This window comes from Vitis riparia, chromosome 10, assembly GCF_004353265.1.
Source record: "Vitis riparia cultivar Riparia Gloire de Montpellier isolate 1030 chromosome 10, EGFV_Vit.rip_1.0, whole genome shotgun sequence".
Classification (NCBI taxonomy): Eukaryota; Viridiplantae; Streptophyta; class Magnoliopsida; order Vitales; family Vitaceae; genus Vitis; species Vitis riparia.
The window spans coordinates 18068477-18086697 of NC_048440.1; the positions used below are offsets into that span (position 1 = coordinate 18068477).

An 18221-nucleotide genomic window follows, 5' to 3' on the forward strand; every position below is an offset into this window, starting at 1 on the left:
AGAGATAATGTTTGGTTTAGTTAAAACTGTGTACTCATTCTTTTAGGATTAGTAAATTTGCTTTATCTTCAATTAATTCATAGTTTTTACATCTATATAGTTTCTACGAGACTTTATAGGTGGTTTTCCAAGTGCATCATGTGTTTATTGCAAAATTGTTTTTTATTCTAATTTTGGATCTTTCATATTGATAAAATAAAATTACATGTGAAAAAAAATTAAAATTTTTAGGCTTAAAATATAACTACCTATTCATCTTGTCTCTCTCTAGGTAGTTTCAAAAATCAAGATTCGAACTTTTAATTGGTATCAAAGTAAGTTAAATTTTAAAAATTAATTTTTTTCAATTCCTACTTGATTTTTAAGGAACTAGAATGAATGAGATCTTTTATTGATTAATAATTCATCACACTTTGATGGAATTCTTCTTAAAGAGGCAAGAAGAATGAGATTAGAATGTAGTTGAATTTGGCTATGGACCTCCATTAAAATTGGATGGAATTGGTAGATCCACCAGAAAATTAAAGCCCGAACATAATGGGATAAACACTATGATGAAATTAGTAAAAATGTTAAAAAAGGCCTATTCTTTTTGTTGCTCACATGAGGTCAACTCTATTGTAAAGTTGTTTAAAATATATATAAATGTTAATTGCCAAGTTTAAAAATATAAGAATGCATGAAAAATGAGACATTAATATTTTTGAATTCTATGTTGAGTTGAGTGATATTGTCAACACAAGTCTCAATACAGGGGAGAAGAATCTTAAATTAAAGGTAGTAAGAAAACTTTAGATTTCTTCCTATGAGGTTTAGTGTAAGGTAATTGTCATAGATGAAATAAATGATATTGGTTCTATGAGAGTTGTGAACTTATCAGATCTCTGCAAACTTATAAAATGTCCCTACCTAGTTCTAAGAAGTTAAAGGGTACAACACTAAAGATGTTTATAAATGAAGGTAATGAGTTTGAAGATCCTAATAACTAATATTTAATTTATGTTGAGCTTTCATTTTTCTATAAAAAGAGAAGTAGATATTAAGTGAATATATATATATATATATATATATATATATATATATATATATATATATATATATATATATATATATATATATATATATATATATCTCAAAGAAATAAGAAAATTTAGTGTTTTAATCATAGGAGAATAGGATACATGGATGTTAACATCCTTGCCTCAATAATATAAAAAGGCTATGCAAGCACCTTGAAGTAATTCGAAGTTTGATGATTATGGGTCTAAGGACACATGAAAGTAAAAATGAACAAAATGATAATCATGATCCCTTTAATGCATTTATGACTTATTCTAATTATAATTCATTGAATAAATTAAAACCTAATGATAAAATTGAGTTTGATTTGGATAATATACATGGGATCTAAGATGTATTATTTGAGGAAAGCTTAAAAATAAAGGGAGAAAACATAAAAGTGAAAAATAGTTCATTGAAAATTAATAGGCATCATGATTCTCCTAAAATTGAAAATGTCAATCTTTTAAATGAACTTGTTTGATTTTTCAAGTCTTTTTTTATGTCTTTTTGTTCGCTATCTTTTTATTTTTAGAGAGACATCATCTAGACATACTTGTCAAAGAGTATTCTCTTTTCCACTTCCTTCTTCAAAGCTCAAATTTGAATTGTCTACCTTTGTCCATGGTCATGCTTCCTTAGATGATTTGCTAGTTAGTTTGCTTTCTCTCTAAAGAGCACAGAGAGTTTTATAACTCCTCTTTTGTTGAACATAAAGTAGGACCCAAGTGAGAGCGCTTTTGTATTGCTCTTAAGGACACTAACATCCCTAAGATTTTCAAGGAGTATCAATAGGAGTCCCTTGCTAGTCTAGTTAGAGTTGTCTATCCTTATTATACTCAAATGTTCAATATTAACATCTGTTAAGTAGTTTCTGGTGTTTCATTCTATGTTACCATGTATGGGATGACTCTTTGATGACTTATAGGTTTATTAGTCGAGCTTTAGGTTTTTGCACTTTTATATGAGACACTTCTTATTTTTCTTCTTGAGGTCCTAGGATTGACCACACTTGAGCCCCAGAAGATTCTTGTGAGCTTGTTTAGAGTCCCACAAAATCTACTTTATACATCTCTCAAGCTAACTTTCCTAAGTCAACCTAGATTCTTGGTATATTCGATAGTTACACCTTTTGCTCAACCTCCATACTAATTGGATTTGGAAAGCTATAATGCATTTCATTCATTATGGTTGGATTTCTCAATCTATTCATATAGCTCAATTGATGTTGGACATGCATTATAAGCTCCTAGAAAGACTTCTCTTGTTTTGTGAGTCTTCCTTTTTCCCATCATCATCTCGTGCCTTTTGTTCAATGTTGGCTTTGATTTCTAGCATGATTTACTAGTGCTAGATCAAACAAGTCTTATTGATGAAAGCATAAATTTTCCTTATGATCTACTTGTTGGAATATCTAAATTACTCCATTCCAAGCCTTAGATTGTTAGGTACATGCAGAACTATCCTAGGGATCTCTAGATCTATGCAATGAGAACATTCAAAATAATGAATCTTAAATCTAGGTACTCATAGGTCATACTTGTGATCGAGATGTTCCTAAATTAATTGTAGTTGATGAAAAAGGTAGCGGGGATTTCAAATACCTCATGATTTTATGCCCGATGACTCTTTTTCTTAGATCCTAGCATGTGAGGATGGTGAAATCCTTTTTATAGGGATGAATGCTATGGTTATCTCTTTCTAGAAGATTGAATAGCAAAAGTTGCAAGTCCTAAACTCTTAAGGGGCCTATAGAGGCTTTCTTGTGAGCTTAAGTGACTTCAACCCATTTTAGGCTTGAGTCACTTAATCTAGGTCATTCAATCATAATTAATTAATTAGCCTTATTGGATTCCAATTAATTAATTAACCTAAAATAGAAAAACCATTTATAAGCTTTTGTGCAACCTCACATATTTACCAAAATGTCTTTATGCACACATATGAATAAAGAATCTAAATATCTCTCAAATAATGTGCAACCAAGGAATATGAGCTCGAATGGGAACCATTAAGACTTATAGGAAAATACCGACTCATTTGGAATCCAATTTTAAAGTTGACTTAATATCCTATTATAGAGAATCAACTACACCAGTATCTTATGATATTAAATCGAGACACAAAGTTCGAATTCATGCCCTACTAACAACTTCATGCATGCTCCTCATAAACCGATGTTCATAATCTAATGAGATGAATGCTATCAACATCTCAAGATTACCTTTATCATCATTGAGTCTCAGATTATCCTATTATGTGATCAACTAACATACTATAGTTCTCCAAGAGCATATGTCAAACTCCATTGAATGAATTACAACAATCACAACTCTCATGAGATCACGTGTTTAGGATCACTCAAGAGAACACACTATCTTAAACCCATGAGATATCATAGTGCATATCTTGAGAATACTTATTGTCATTTGCCTTGATTAATAGTGACTTTATTCATATGGAATATATGACCACTTTAAAATCTCACTATGGGTCAAAACTACCAAAGACATTAATATTAACTCAATATTCTCTTAAGATTGAAAGCTTATTCAACATAGTAACTTAGTGAAGTTATGACTATCCAATAGTCAATGTCATGACTCATTATAAGTCTTATTCTATATATAACTATAAACATAGTGTACTCACCATAGGACCTCTATCATGATGACCAAAACAAGTTATTCCTCCAAATAGGAGATAGTCCACAACAACCTTAAATGGATTGCTTAAATCCATGAACCGATTGTGAACTACTCATTAACTTGCAAAAAATTCATGACTTAGATTTTTAGTACAACTTCTAATGCACTTTCATCATATACAATGCAAGTGAAGCGGATATAAATGTTCAACATAGACAACACATAAATAGGATACTAAAAATGAAATTAGAATCATTATATAAATATTAATAAAATCCATTTATTATTATATGATGTAATGCTTTTAAGGATTCTAACCCAATGCTACGGATACATGTTTTTTATATTTGTAGAGTTTGTGGGAGATTCTACTATAATTGATTTTCCACATACAACACATATCTATTATGAAATTATTTTTCATTTTGATATATGGATGTCTTCCCCTCCCATCTCATGGTAAGATCCAAGCTTTCAATATCTACGAAATGGAACAAGATATGGTTTCCAATCCCCTCCTGGAATAGGAACTCAAAATTTTGTCAAGGCTTGATTAGATGCTAAAAAACTAGCAAACGTGGAACACGGTCCGCAATTTGAGAAGATACATTCAAATTATGATTGACACATGTCCATCACAATAATCAAGAGAATTTAATGCCCAATAGGTAAAGGCCGGCGGCGAACCGGTCTTGTATAGCCCGTGGTAGTTGCCTGTGGCAAGACTTAAAAACATGATTTCATACCCAAGACTTATTTTACTATCTAAAGCGTGATTGTAGATCACTGCGTATATGATAGACCAGGAAGTGAGGTGTCCTAAAGCAGTATATGTAAATCTGAGTGGACTCACTCAAACAGTAACAATTTTGTTTCCATTCAGGATAACTTAGTGCAAGAGAAATGAATGATGATTGGTTGGATGAAATTATCAAATTTTCTTATAGTTTCCCGTCATACAAAAGAGAGTCCACTCGGAACCGACCAGTAAGCCTCTGATTTGTCGGCACTTGGGAGCATTGAAGGCGTCTCGTAAGAGATGGGGGACAAGCAGATATTGCGATGCGAATGTGGCGAAGTAGGGATGAAGGGCAGCCCCACAGCCCCACCCATAGTTGAACACATATCCCCATCACTCAAAACCATCCACAATCCATTGTTCTCCATCATAATACCCCACCTCTTTAACCCTACCAAACTATACGAATCTTTACTATCAAAGTAGTCTGAGCTGGGCTTTCATTTTTTTCCATTCACCACACCTTTACTTTCCTTTTTTCTCCATGCATGAGCAAGGGATCCCATGACAAAAGTTAAAAAAAAAAAAAGTTAAAAAGATTCTAAAGTGGATCATCGTCATCATCCTTGATAACCCAACTATATTATTGTAGTTCAGATAGCTTCTTCGCCATTAAGAAATGTGTTCGTGTGCATGCGCCATGTGGGTGTCTGGATTTTCCTGGTAAAAGCCCCTATATATGGTCAGGTGATCTCTATTTCCTCTACTGCAAAGGCATATGTACTGATCATGTTCTGGTCAATAATTTTACACTGCTTTTAGTAAGGTATCGTCCCCACTCAGTCAGATTCATGTTTTCATAATTCTTAATTCTTCAGTTGTACAACTTGTCCACCTAATCTCACAAGATAGATAGGCTTTTGTTTGGTTTGCATTTCTCCCTTACTTTAACCCAACCCCTGAAGAATCGAGAGAAATACAAGAGAGAAAAATAAATAAAAATATGGAAAGTGAGTACAGGAGATAGAATTAGAAAGGAAAAATGGTGTTGATTGATTGATATGTTCTTTCATTTCTGATTACCCTTATCTTTATCTTGGGAGGTTCCAAGAATCCAACATGGTCATAAAGGGAGCTGTGATTTCTAGACTATAGACTTGCTCAACCACCCTACATAGCGTGTGATCTCACTATGATGACAGCATCTTCCATTATATAACACGGGCGGGCATGGCATCCAACGTGGTACATGCACAAAAAGGATAAAAACACTTAGATAAGATTGATGCATGATAAGAGAAAAATATTTCTACAAAACGTGACATGTAGTGTGGCGACACACGAGATTTTCCATTAAATATGAAAATGATGCGGAGTCATATAGGAATCACTAATGCCCGCAAGCTCCATCATCATTGTTGATTTTAATAAAAAGCACGAGCCCGAATCATATAGTTGAAGGTAGGACCACTTCATGGCACATCCATGGATAAACCTCCATATATATTCAGATTGATCATGAGGTACAATTGTGGCTGTCAAGCCAACTGTAAGACTACTAGCTACATTTGATTTTATTCTATTGTGAAGAAATAACAAGCAGTTTTGTGTATTTGTGCTGGCCACCATATGTATCTTTTTGCCACGACTGTATGCAGCTTGACTCACTTTAATTAATATTCCTTGCTTCTTCCTTACTCCCCCTGGCTAGACCCTCCTTTGCAGACATGTATCTTAATACCAATCTAATGGCCCTACCACCACAAGTGGGAGGACTTAGACCATTTCATATATACTTTATGTACTGCTTCAGCAAGAGCTTGGCATCCCCATATGTGTTTTTTTTTCAGTGGATGTTTATATGGAGAGCATTAGGTACTGGGGTCACTTTTTTTTTTTTTTTTGGCTAGAAGTGGTAAAAAATCGAACGGTTTAATAAATAGGTAAGCTTTGAGGAATCGATGTCAGGGGAATAGGTAGGATTGGCCTTAGAGTGCAGATTTTTGGTTAGTTTGGATGGGTGTTTTGGACAAGATTAGAAATGAGTTGGGTAGTTTCTTGTTGTCCCAAAGGTCCCCAAAATTGACAACTCATGTCAAGCTCTATATGCATCAAATGTGGATCAAATTCTTCTGTGTTTGAAAATAAAAACAAGAATAGAACAATCATCTGCCCCACATGGTACTCGGAGGTAAGCGTATTAATAGACTCAGACAGATGAAACCTCATCATGAGTGGCTGCTAGTCATTCTTACAAGGAGGCATATGGAATTGATTCATTGTTCCTTGCAGTGAGTTGAGATTTTCACGTGACCACCTCTGTTTTGTTGTTTTGTCTTTAGTATTGTTCCGTAGGGGCTAAAGGGGAAACTGGCAAAGAAGTTTAGGAGCGAAAAGATGAAAACGTTCATTTCTAAATATTTCATGTAACTGGTTTGGAGCCATGGAAAACTATGAAAAATGACAAGGAAAATGGTCTAAAAGAAGTACACAAATTGAATGTTCATGATCCATACAACTTATCATGACTTGAGTGTTTTATAGCCCTGCATTTATCGCCTATCACTTGTCTCTTGTCCAGCTTAAACAACAAAAACGTCTCCACCTTATTTTCCAAGTATTTTCTCACTTTGGGGGAACTTCACCTAAAATTGGGATCAAGATGAAAAATGGCAAACAAAAATGCACAATCCAAAGGTACAGAAAATGAATATGAACCAGCTAGTTTAGTCTTAATATTTCCAGGAACACATTTTCTTTGGAAACTTCCAGAAAATTTCATCAATTCATGCTTCAATATTTGTGGGGATGATCATAGTACCTGAATTCTGATTAACAATTCTGGTAACATGTTATTTAATTTCCAAATCGGTCTGTATCTAATTGAGTTGAATGATTAAACAAGCTGCACCTACCTAAGCACCGAATCCCTGTCCCAAGCTGTAACCATCAATTGCTGTTGTGGTCCTGCCATCCGGCGCCTCCCGACAGCTTCTTTTACAACAGTCCCCTCATTAATTTAATGACTATATTTGGTACTAAACTAAGGGCTGCTTCTTTCCCAGCTGAAACAAGAAGAGCCTGCACCAGAAGTTGGCGCCCACGACTTAGAGCGAATAGTTTCTGAATGTTGCTAAGTAGTCAAGGAGAATGGTTCATGAAGGACCTACTAGTGGGAAGATGGATTATGTCTTCAGGTGGACTGATTAGACCATCATTTTAAAATTAATATTTGATTATTTGATTATCAAGCTCAACTAGTAAAGTTGTTTCCTAAGTTGTGCACCAGACATTCCCTTTTGTCTTGTAGACTATATGGAAAAAAAAAAAAATAGAAAAATTAACTCTACCTAACCAACCTACCAAGTTTGATTTCCATCCGCACTTCCTAAAGATTACACTAAAAAAGCCGACGGTCCAGTCTTAATTATATGCACGTGGCACACGCCGTCCTAATTGCCCCACATTACCCAACTTGTACAAAGAATTCTCTCCATCTATTTTATTCCATACCCCCATATAATTTTCTTTCGATTGCTAAAAAGCAATGGAGTTTTATGCAGTAGAGCTGCAAGAAACAAGATCAAATTGCTTAATCTGAGTAGAAATTGGACAAACGTTAATGGATGTGGATTGAGCAGAAACACTCCCTCTACTTGTAATAACTTGTTAATTACTAGTATCAAATGTAGGCAGGCCCCAGAGTATCATGACAATCTCTAATGAGTTAAAATGGTAGCAACCCACGAGGGATCACGTGATGCCAACTCCCTCTACTTGAGTCTTGATCTCTCAAAGTAACACATGATGGATCAATAAAAGACGTATAGATGAGACCATGGCCCCCCAGGTATAGGCTTTCACATCTTTAGCTTGTCTTTGCCATAAACTATATAGTATGCAGCATGAAGATCAACGTCATTTCTTTCTACCTAAAAAATGTACAAGGCACTGTCGACGGTGGTGGGCGATCCACGTGTTGCTCTTACTGCCTTCACCTTCGGGGCTAAGTAATTCCCTCTATAAAATTGCATGTGTGGAAGGGAAGGCATTGGTATTATTGGAAAGGAACCAGAGCTGCATAATAATAGAGAGTTGCCCCCCACACACAAATCAATCAAGCCATACGAGGCATTCTGTATTTTTTGATTTTCGATTCTCTTTTTACCATTATTATTATTCCTTTCACAGGTAGATTTGCGAGATAGGCGTAGATATAGGTAGATAAAAGATAGAAATTCTCTAGACATGCTCACTTCTCATCAGCTTCCTAGCCATTTCTTTGCATTTTCTCCAGGGCAAGGCACTGTTTGGCTTAAAAGAAACAATCTCACACTCTTGATGTTCTTCAGATTCATCTCTCTTCTTGCGCCCCGATCCAAAGGCTAGAATTCGCTGTTTGTTTCTTCAACTGATCTCGTCGAGTAGTCGCCGCATCTTGTTGGTTTTTGGAAGACCTGTTCTTGATCTTGTCTGGGTAGAATAACAAGAGATGGTTTTGAGTTCGAAACAAGTTTCTGGAGATGGGATTGACTGGGGTCAGACCTTGTTGCAGGGTGGTAGTTTGGAGCTGCACAAGCCTCCTATGATGAGGAGGCAGCAGCAGCAACAGCAGCAGCAGCAGTTGGAGCCATTGAAGTGTCCGAGGTGTGATTCCACAAACACCAAGTTTTGTTATTTCAATAATTACAACAAGTCACAGCCCCGGCATTTCTGCAAATCTTGCAAGAGGCACTGGACGAAAGGAGGAACTCTCCGCAACGTTCCTGTTGGTGGTGGCCGCAAGAATAAGAGGCCCAAGACGTCTGCCACTGCAACCGCTGCGGCGGCCAGCCCCACCGTGACCTCCTCCCCGGCCACCCCCACCACTAGCAGTATCACCAATAGGAGTAATATCAACATGGGAATTCAAACCCAGCAACAGCGGAAGAGCAGTCTTGCACTCGGTGATCATGAGAAGAGTAGTCTCTCAGATATTCTCTATCAGGCCTTGATTCGTTCACCACTTTCTGTGATGCAACAGAATTCAATCGGCAGCAGCAATGGGATGTCTATGGCTTCAATTCCATCTCTACCTCCAAATCAAAACCTACACTTCCCCTTTCGAAGCTTGAGCTCTTTTGACACCAATCCTTCTTCGATTCCAAGCTCTTTTCAGCCCTCAAATGTCTACAATTACACTGGAGAAGCCGAAGCAAAGGATGGATCAACCACGGCCTGCTTCATGCCCAGCACAAGCGGAACCATCACTCAGCCATGGCAAATGCCAGCAGCAAGTAGCGTGGTGGACACAACCAACTACTGGAGTTGGGATGACATAGATACATTTGTGTCCACTGACCTCAACATACCATGGGATGATTCTGAGATGAAACCATAAAGCAAATTTAATGTTATTAGGATTGTCTATAGCAATCTCTGTGAATTGGGTGTTTGTGTTTGATGAAGGTTCGTCTCATTTTCTACTGTCCTAGTCCAGTACATGTAGTTTTGTTTTCATTGATAATTTCCATAACTGATCTCTTTGCCTATAACTGTTATTGTGAGACATAGGCTGTTAGAAGCTGTCCTTTTTAGTTTCGGCTTCAGGCTAAGGTGTTCATTAATTTGTACTCTCTTTCTCTCTCTCTTCACTCTCTTCTTCACTGATTGAAGAATATTTGTAAGGTAGGTTAGGATCGTCCACCATAGATTTTGATAGAATTGGTGGGAGTGAGAAAGGGATACCTGAGAGATGGGGTCTCCTCCAGCTGGGGTGGATGACTAGATGTGATGGAAGATTCTTGTGGATATGCACATGATATTTGGATACCAATTAATTTTACATGGATTTGTTTGCTTATAAACCACAGACAGAATAGAACCACTTGCTCAGAATTAAACTCTCCGTCCCTTCCAGTCTTTGACAGCCTCTGGTTTGTAACCAGTTTTATGATTTTTTTTTTTCCTTAAGTCTTTGTACCTGTAATTCTGTGAAACCCCTTAATTTAAGCACTAAAATCTTTGTTCCAAGGTGGTCCTCTCTCCGCCTCTCATTCTGGTTCTACCGAACATGTGCATGCTGGGGCCACCATTCAACAGCTTGTGTATTCTGTACTTTCTCTTGTTTCCTACACTTCATGGGTAGAGCTGGCAACGGAACCTCACCGTTTCATCAGGGTTGATGTTTTAAGTAATTTCCCTCCTTTTTATTGAAGGTACAGATACTTAATGCCATGGTTTCTCAATTGAAAAAAAAAAAAAAAACCCACCAAAACCCAACACACAATGTGCTAGTCCCTGGCAGAGGAGTGATGGAGTTCCAGTTCCATGAAGTGGTCAACTTTGGTGAGAGGTGTTGGGTTGGATGCAGTGCAGTTAAACAGGATGAGCAGAAACTGAACAATAAATTTGCAAGTAACATATTCCAATATTTTTTTTCTTATTCTCTCTTGTCAGGAAAATTATGATTTAGCGGTTCCTTCATCTGGATGAGGCATTTTCCCAATTGAAATCCCATCAAGTGAAATCTTAAATTTCCGTGAGTTTGAATGTGGTATCTGGTATGAGACTAAGTCAGCTAATCCCACATCACAAACAGTTCTGCACAAACTCAATATTTGCAATAGATATTGAAGGACAATTCAAGCACTTCAAATTGTTGGAGAGAATCCATTGATTCCATTCCCCAACCAATCCATGTGACTGCCGAAACATTATGCTCCTTGGGTGGCTCATGAAGACTTATACCAGCTGCAAAATGGTCCGGCAAATCCGTGCCTTGGTTCGATTCTGGACCATCAAAAGCAGCCTTTTCCATATCAATCAGTTAAGCCATTTGGAATGAGTTGGATGCCATTGCAATTTTGCAACCATTCTGGGATCAATCTTGATAATTGGGATGTTCAATTTTAATGGGCAGAGACTGATGCCCTTTCCAAAATGAAACATGGCGGTTGAGTTGGTACTAGGATTTGATGGGTATTGGGGTGACTAAAATGGGAACAGAAACTATTTGCCTTGCTCTTGGGTAACCAAGTTCCAAGACACACCTATTTGGAACAGATTAAAAGTGAAACCGTGGGATTGATTGGCATTCTATTTTCAGCTCTGGAATGATGATGAACTTGACTTCAAGCCATGGTCGGTAACCGTCCAACTGATCATATCCTTTTCAGTTGTCGGGACGATCCAGCAAAGTCAAGAACTCAGTAAGTAGGCTTCCTAAAAACCTAGGCGGTTGGAGTAGTTATTAAGTGATAAATACCACCTACAAGGTAACCTAAATCGGGATCCCACTCTGAAAATCAATCCAAAAGATGCTTAAAAGTTTTTCCCTGATCAGAAAAGATTAATTTTCATCTATGTAGGAGGTCATCAGTGATGTGTAACATCAAATATGATTGTCTGATCAACAAGACAGCAGAAAGATGTGGATGAGTGGGGGTGGATTAGCGTGTGGTTTGGTTGTAGTCATGGAGACCAAAGCTCAAATCGAATGGCAAGGCCACCAATACGTGTTCCAATATGGTAAGGAAACTTCAGGACAGGAAGCATTGGCCTTCAGATTGCAGAGTCAGAGAGAGTTATCAGCAGGGGAAAAGTTCAGGGGTGCTGCTGGTTGCCTGGTATCCGAGAAGAGGAGAGAAGGTACTCAAAAACAGTAGTAAAAAACAAATTTCTAATTTCTTTTTGAAGTGTTTTCTCTGTTTTCAAATATTTCTTAAATGTAATTTTTATTTATAATATTTTATTCTTAATTTTAAAATAACCTAGAAAATAAGTGAACACAATTGAAACGATTAAAATATGTTTTTGAAAACTAGCATATTTTCGGAAATTTTCTCAAAATGCTATTTTCTAAATAAATAAAAAATATCAAACTCGTTTTTTAGTTTGAAAAACAAGACTCTATTTGATAAATGTTTCTCGAAACAATTTTAAAACCTTTGGCCAAAACAATTCTAAAACCCCTCAAAAGGTCAAGGTCGAGGGGGATAGGCTTTGTCTCGCATCCCTAGGTATTATCTACCTACCCACCTGAATGGGTTGGGATAATCGATGCAGCCTACACCTAGATAACAAGACCCTATGAACCCTATGAAGTTTTACTGATTCTTGGGATGATTCACTTCGGGCCTTTCCTGGCTTTTGAGAATTTTATTTTTAAAAATTGTTTGTAATATTTTGTAAAACCAAACTTGCTTTGCATGTTTATTTTTTTTTTATAAAAATAATCTATATGGTAATGTCATATTTTTTAATTATTCTCCAGTATATAATTATTTTTTTTTATAACAAGTGTCATAAAATAAGTAAAACAACCAAAATATATTATCCCCTTTTATATTTTTAAGAACAAAAAATTGGTTTTTATTTTTTTTTAATAAGAGATATGTTTCTTATTTTTTATTCTTAAAAGATAAAAATTATTTTTAAAAACAACTCTTTTTTAAGAATCAAAAACTATTTTTTAAAAGCAGATCCAAACAAACAAGCTCTAAGGGCGCTAAGTTTCGATTGTTAAAAACTTGTCCTCTCCTGGGGTAATAAGCTTCAAAACCATCAGAAGTATGTGTACTAGCAACCATCTTTGGTTGATTATTGCAGGGCAGGCCTTCCCACAGACTTGAAAGAGCAGTGGAAATGTCTCTGCAACTTCAGAACAAGATGGAATAATTCCAAAATTACATAATAATCGTCTCCATGTGAGCTCATAAAAAATTTCCTCAGTTTATTCTGTTTGAATTCAGTCGTCATAAAATGCAGAATCCTACCAAAACAGGCTAGGATTACTAGATAGCGAAAATGGTTTTGACATCATAGGAAGCATAGACCAAGTACTCTGCTAAGAATCATTCAAAGAAATTAGAAAGCAAGAAATTCAATCTTCGACGACAAGAATGAAAATAAAACACCAGATTTTGGCTGGGCAACAACTTTCTTTGGGGATCAATCCCAAGCCACAAAAAAAAATATGATTCTTTCCCTGGTAATGCATATCCCAAGTGCGTCTAGGTGTAATCCTGTATACTGAGTGAGTGTATATGTGGCATGCATTTTGTCTATTGAAAATGATTGCTTGAGCTTTGGAAGACTATTGACAAAAGAAAACCAGCTTCAATTATGTGGCAATTGTCCGAACATCACAAGACAGGCCCCATTACTTGTTTCCTTGTCCTAATATAGGATTTTGATTCACTTCTTCCACTGCATGGAAGTCTCCTTCTCGTACCATGCCCAAACCGTAGCTTCTAATACTTAGCAGAGACTAGATAATGACAGTTTCTAAACAAAAACCTATTTCTCAATTCGCAGAAACATGGGCAGTACTCAATTTCAAGATGCAGAAAGATTGTTGTTGTGTCAGTGGAAGCTTTAATACAAAGCTTGTTCGTTTAAAAACATAAAAGATAAAATAATCTACATAAAGTTTTAACGTGATTCGACCAATCATACTTACATCCACAGATGATGGAGAATCATTCCAATACACTATTACAAATGAAAGAACCAGATATAATCATTGGGTTTTTAAAACATCTCATGTTTCCCCACAACTTGTTTCCACAACCTAAACCATAACCCTTCTCACTACACTAGGTATCTTCCATTCTTCCTAACATAATAATTCACCTTCGTCTCATGACCTAGAATATTTATAAAGATATTCCTCCTGATTTTCCTTATTTTATAAGAGAATCTAATATTACAATAATATATTAATATATCAACTTTAAAAATATTTTATACAAAAAAGAATCTTTACTTATTAAGAATTCGGGACACTTTCCAACAATTGTTATGTTGATGATGTAGTAACCTAGAGAGCAGGAATTCTATGGTATTTTATGCTGTTAAGAAACACTTGCTATTCAAGTATTCCATGCCTTCCAAAGTTTTGGTGAGAGCCCACTGGTAATCTTCTAAATCCTCCCAAAGTTTTGGTGCAAGAAATCACTTGACAACAAAGAACCTAGGGAGGTGATAAATCAAAAATAAATATATCCTTCAAAATGGTAGGTGTTACTACTATTTAATTATAGCAATAATAAGCAATCGCATAAATTATAAGAAATGAATAAAATATGAACAACCAGATTTTTTTTTTTTTTTTTTCTGAATTTCCTAAAAGCAGCATACCTCTTAAAAACGAACAATTACAGATTCACTTGCCAACTTTGGGCTGGTAGAAAGATGTAATGGAAGGACAATCCAAGCTTGAGAAAGAAACCAACTAAACAGACATATGGAAGATGTTTAAATTCAATATAGATCCTCCAGCAATTAAACAATATAATGTACAATAGATGTATACTCAAACCACACGAACTGTTACTCTCTACTTGTCCATAGTTATATTAAATCAACAGGTAAAAGGTAATGTCATGCACCACAGATGGCTTCAGTTGTAGGTTCCCATCCTCACACCAGTGTCCTTGTTGTATGGAGCCTGACCATCATTAGCATTGGAATAGCTAACATAATAAAGCTCAGAGAGTATGCCAGTAAAGACGATAAAGGCAGCCCCTGCCCCAAAGACTCCCTTTCTCAAGGTCTCACAAGAAGAAAGATCCTGTGACAAGGCATACTTGGTATGGTAGGCATTCCTCACAGAACCCGCCAGCAAGCATACCTCAGCTATAAAAAATGTCACCCTGAAATATGAAGGCAAAATAAAAATAAGTTTTAAGTTAGCAAAAAGAAGATCAAGTTTATTTGAGAAACACCCAATTCATCATTTTAAGAATTGGGGTTAGGCAAATACCAGCAGGTGATGAATAGAGCAATTGCACATGCCCTAGAGCGACCAGGTTTCAGAGCCCTTCCACAGCACAAGCATCGACTTGCCACCATTATAAGCAGTTGACTACCCAAAAGGAATAGCAATGCACCCACACCCAAGCCGGTCGCAATGTCTGAGTCATAGTGACAATAGTTACGATCACTAGTATCTTTGCGGATATTGGCCTGTAAGAGAAAATGGCAATATGAGTTGGGCCTGCTCCTAAAAGAACACATCAGAATTCGAGTGCTTCAGCAATGGCTTACATCCACAGCTAAGATGGGTGCTCTTGCACCATCCAAGGCACTTAAAAAGGAGAAACTCTTGTGATCCTTTCTTCATATTGCTTAAAAATACGAGAACATTCAATAGCCCTGAAACAGCCCCTAAAAATGTAGATATCTGAAACAAAAACCTCCACTCAACTCTGCCTAGTGCAATTATTCCACCTCATTGAGGTTAGGTTTTTCTTCAAAAGGTTCATATACAAAAACAACACAAACCATAGTATTTTAAAACTTCTGGTTTCTTTTCCTTCATTTCCCAATAGTGAAGAAACCAAAATAACCATGTACCTTCTCAATAAAACAATTTATTGCCCATCACAGGTCAGATCACGCAGTGTTTCTTCAACAACAGTTTGTCTTAAATTATCTTGAAATGGAAAATTTTCTTTAGACAGTTTCCGACCGATGTTCTTGAGGGAGATGCTGGAGGTTGTTTCTTTTCTTCGTATCATCTAATTATCTTTATTTTCAAAGTAAAAATTTGACGAAATCGACATCACAACTTGTAAAATTATACAACTATCTAAGATAAAGAAGCCATGGACTTAGGATACAAAGTCAAGGGTTCTAACCCAATATGCTCTTAAGGCTATTTTTTGAAGAAATCACAAACCCAATTAGGAAATTGTATGAACAAAAATTCTTCCCCTAATTTTCCTTGACCCTATTGTTGGATCGCCGGGGAAAGCATAGAAAAGAAAAGATGAAGAACTCAGCTCAGGAAATCGAAAAGCCCACTCCTAAAAAAGTCTAATTTCTTTCCTTCTTCCCAAATGTTTTCCACAGAAAATTAACAAACAAGGACAGAATTAAACCGGATAGGACTATCCCAAACCTCAACCAGCCACCCAACGTCTAAAACCCCAGAGCAAATACAAGGCAAAACAGTCCGTAAAGGGAAGAAAAAAAAATGAAGTAGGAGAAAGTGAGAGAAGACAAACAGTATTCCTCCTCTGCTCAGCAGCAACAGCAAGCGCAAAAGCAATGAGATCAAGCACGAGCACAATCACCAGAAGGAGCGTTGAAGCCATGGAAACAACTGCACCTCCAAAAGCGTTAGGAACACCAAATGAATCAAACACCACACCTCTCTTTATGCTTGACACAGCTTTAATGCATCCGATTTCATTTTACTCATAACCCAAAATTTATAACAAATAAATAAATGTAAGAGTAGCCACTCACAGAAGCACACGCGCCGCGCTTGTGGGTAGCCTAGGGTGGTATGATTCTCTGTCTTCCCTCTCTTCGGAGTTTCGATAAAGAAGAAGTAGCAGCAGCGGACGCATATATTAAATGCTTGGTTGCGTGCAGGTAACTTCCACTTTCACTAGTGGCCACGTGAGATGCACTGCTGCAGAGAAGAGATGCAGTGGAGCACCCACTCAGTCGCCTCCCTTTGCCTGCAACGCTTGTTTTGAAATCAACGGTCTTCATTTCTCAATCGTGCGTGCTGGAGTCTTTAGAAGTCAAGCCGCCCCTTTGACCTGTTGATTCGGGGACTTTGTCCAAAATCCAAATCAAACATTCCTAATTAAATGTATAGATACGAAGTGTGAGCGACACTTAGCAAGACTTTCTTGTTCAGCAATTAAACCAGTTTAATAGTTTTTTAAGATTTGCTTGTTCTTGTTCAGGCATGGCGTGTAACTTTTATTGAAAAGCGTCAAGTGACTAGCATTGAAGAGGTAAATATAAGAAATAAGCATCAATTTTTAGCAGCTTAAAACATAATAACTCATTACTTGGCCTATGGACGGGAGTGTCATCACCTTGTTTTATAATGCTTCACTCTACTATTCCACCCTCCCCACCTCTCCCAAAGAGGCTTTCTCATTGAATGCCCACCGCCATAAGCAATAAGCTGATGCATGTCACACCACGTACTTTCCTACCCAAACAAAAGGGAGTCAATTGAAAACGACAGGCTTAAAAAGACTGCACAAGAGACGTCTGAGAAAGAAACCCGTTCCGCCAAGACTCACAAAACGTGATCTCTCTAGCAACATATATGAATACCCAAAAGAGAGAATCTAAACAAATATTTAAACACCTTAAGAGAAAACCGGTGTACACTCAGATTAAATTAGAGCCAATGAAAGTAAAAGATTAATCAAAGAGAAAGAAACAAAAAAATATAAAAAAGGTAGGCTTGTACTAGACTATACAAACGCCATATTCTTGGGGCACACATGCATTACATAATGAACCACATTGCAGAACTACACCTACTTCCCCAAAACTCTGCCGCAGCATTGAGATAATACAAACTTCCATACCACGTTCCATTGTACAATGAATGCACAGTATCTATACTGGAAAATTCTCTTAATACGGACCCCTGCTCCTCTTTCATTTACAAGATTAGCTCCTCAGGACGGGTGATACTCAGATGCTCAAGGAGTTGCTGCTCTCCATTATCTTCCTACAGAGGTTCAATTGTCCCACTCTTTAGCCTCTCCATCCGTGCTTGAAGCCCAGATAATGCTTTCTCATCCATGGGAAGAACCCCACCCTGCACAGGATTCTCTGCAACAGCACGATCTGATGCATGAGTAAGTTGACTAGCGATCCCATGGCTCAAACCGCCATTCACGTACATAAGTGGCCTGTTTCCAGAATCATGGTTCCCACCAGCTGTTGCTAACTGGATGCTCTTCATCCTCTCCCTAATAGCATCTAATGTTCCGCTGGTTACTGCACTTGCTACATCATCTTCCTAT

At 36.9% G+C, this 18221-nt stretch overlaps 3 protein-coding genes across 6 annotated transcripts in view; 1 reads left to right on the plus strand and 2 right to left on the minus strand.

Moving 5' to 3' along the window:
• The first annotated feature begins 8495 nt into the window (after positions 1–8495).
• Positions 8496–10272, plus strand: LOC117922850 (dof zinc finger protein 4-like). Its single transcript, XM_034841037.1, has one exon. It carries the CDS (start codon positions 8939–8941, stop codon positions 9824–9826), a length of 888 nt encoding a protein of 295 aa, XP_034696928.1. The 5' UTR covers positions 8496–8938; the 3' UTR covers positions 9827–10272.
• Positions 10273–14625: 4353 nt separating this feature from the next.
• On the minus strand, positions 14626–16806 carry LOC117923572. The gene is made up of 4 exons (XM_034841923.1): positions 16684–16806; positions 16440–16537; positions 15194–15396; positions 14626–15083 (listed from the first exon to the last, which is right to left on the minus strand). Exons 2-4 carry the CDS (start codon positions 16527–16529, stop codon positions 14831–14833), a joined length of 546 nt encoding a protein of 181 aa, XP_034697814.1. The 5' UTR covers positions 16530–16537; positions 16684–16806; the 3' UTR covers positions 14626–14830.
• Positions 16807–17532: 726 nt separating this feature from the next.
• LOC117923571 (protein MOR1) overlaps positions 17533–18221 on the minus strand; it is a 32349-nt gene continuing 31660 nt past the window's right edge. The window contains exon 54 of one of the 4 annotated variants that reach the window (XM_034841919.1): positions 17533–18204. In XM_034841919.1, coding sequence (XP_034697810.1) covers positions 17924–18204 — 281 coding nt within the window. In that variant the 3' untranslated portion in view covers positions 17533–17923. Of the gene's footprint in view, positions 18218–18221 lie in introns of all 4 variants that reach the window. The other 3 variants (XM_034841918.1, XM_034841920.1, XM_034841921.1) reach the window with 3 other exon arrangements.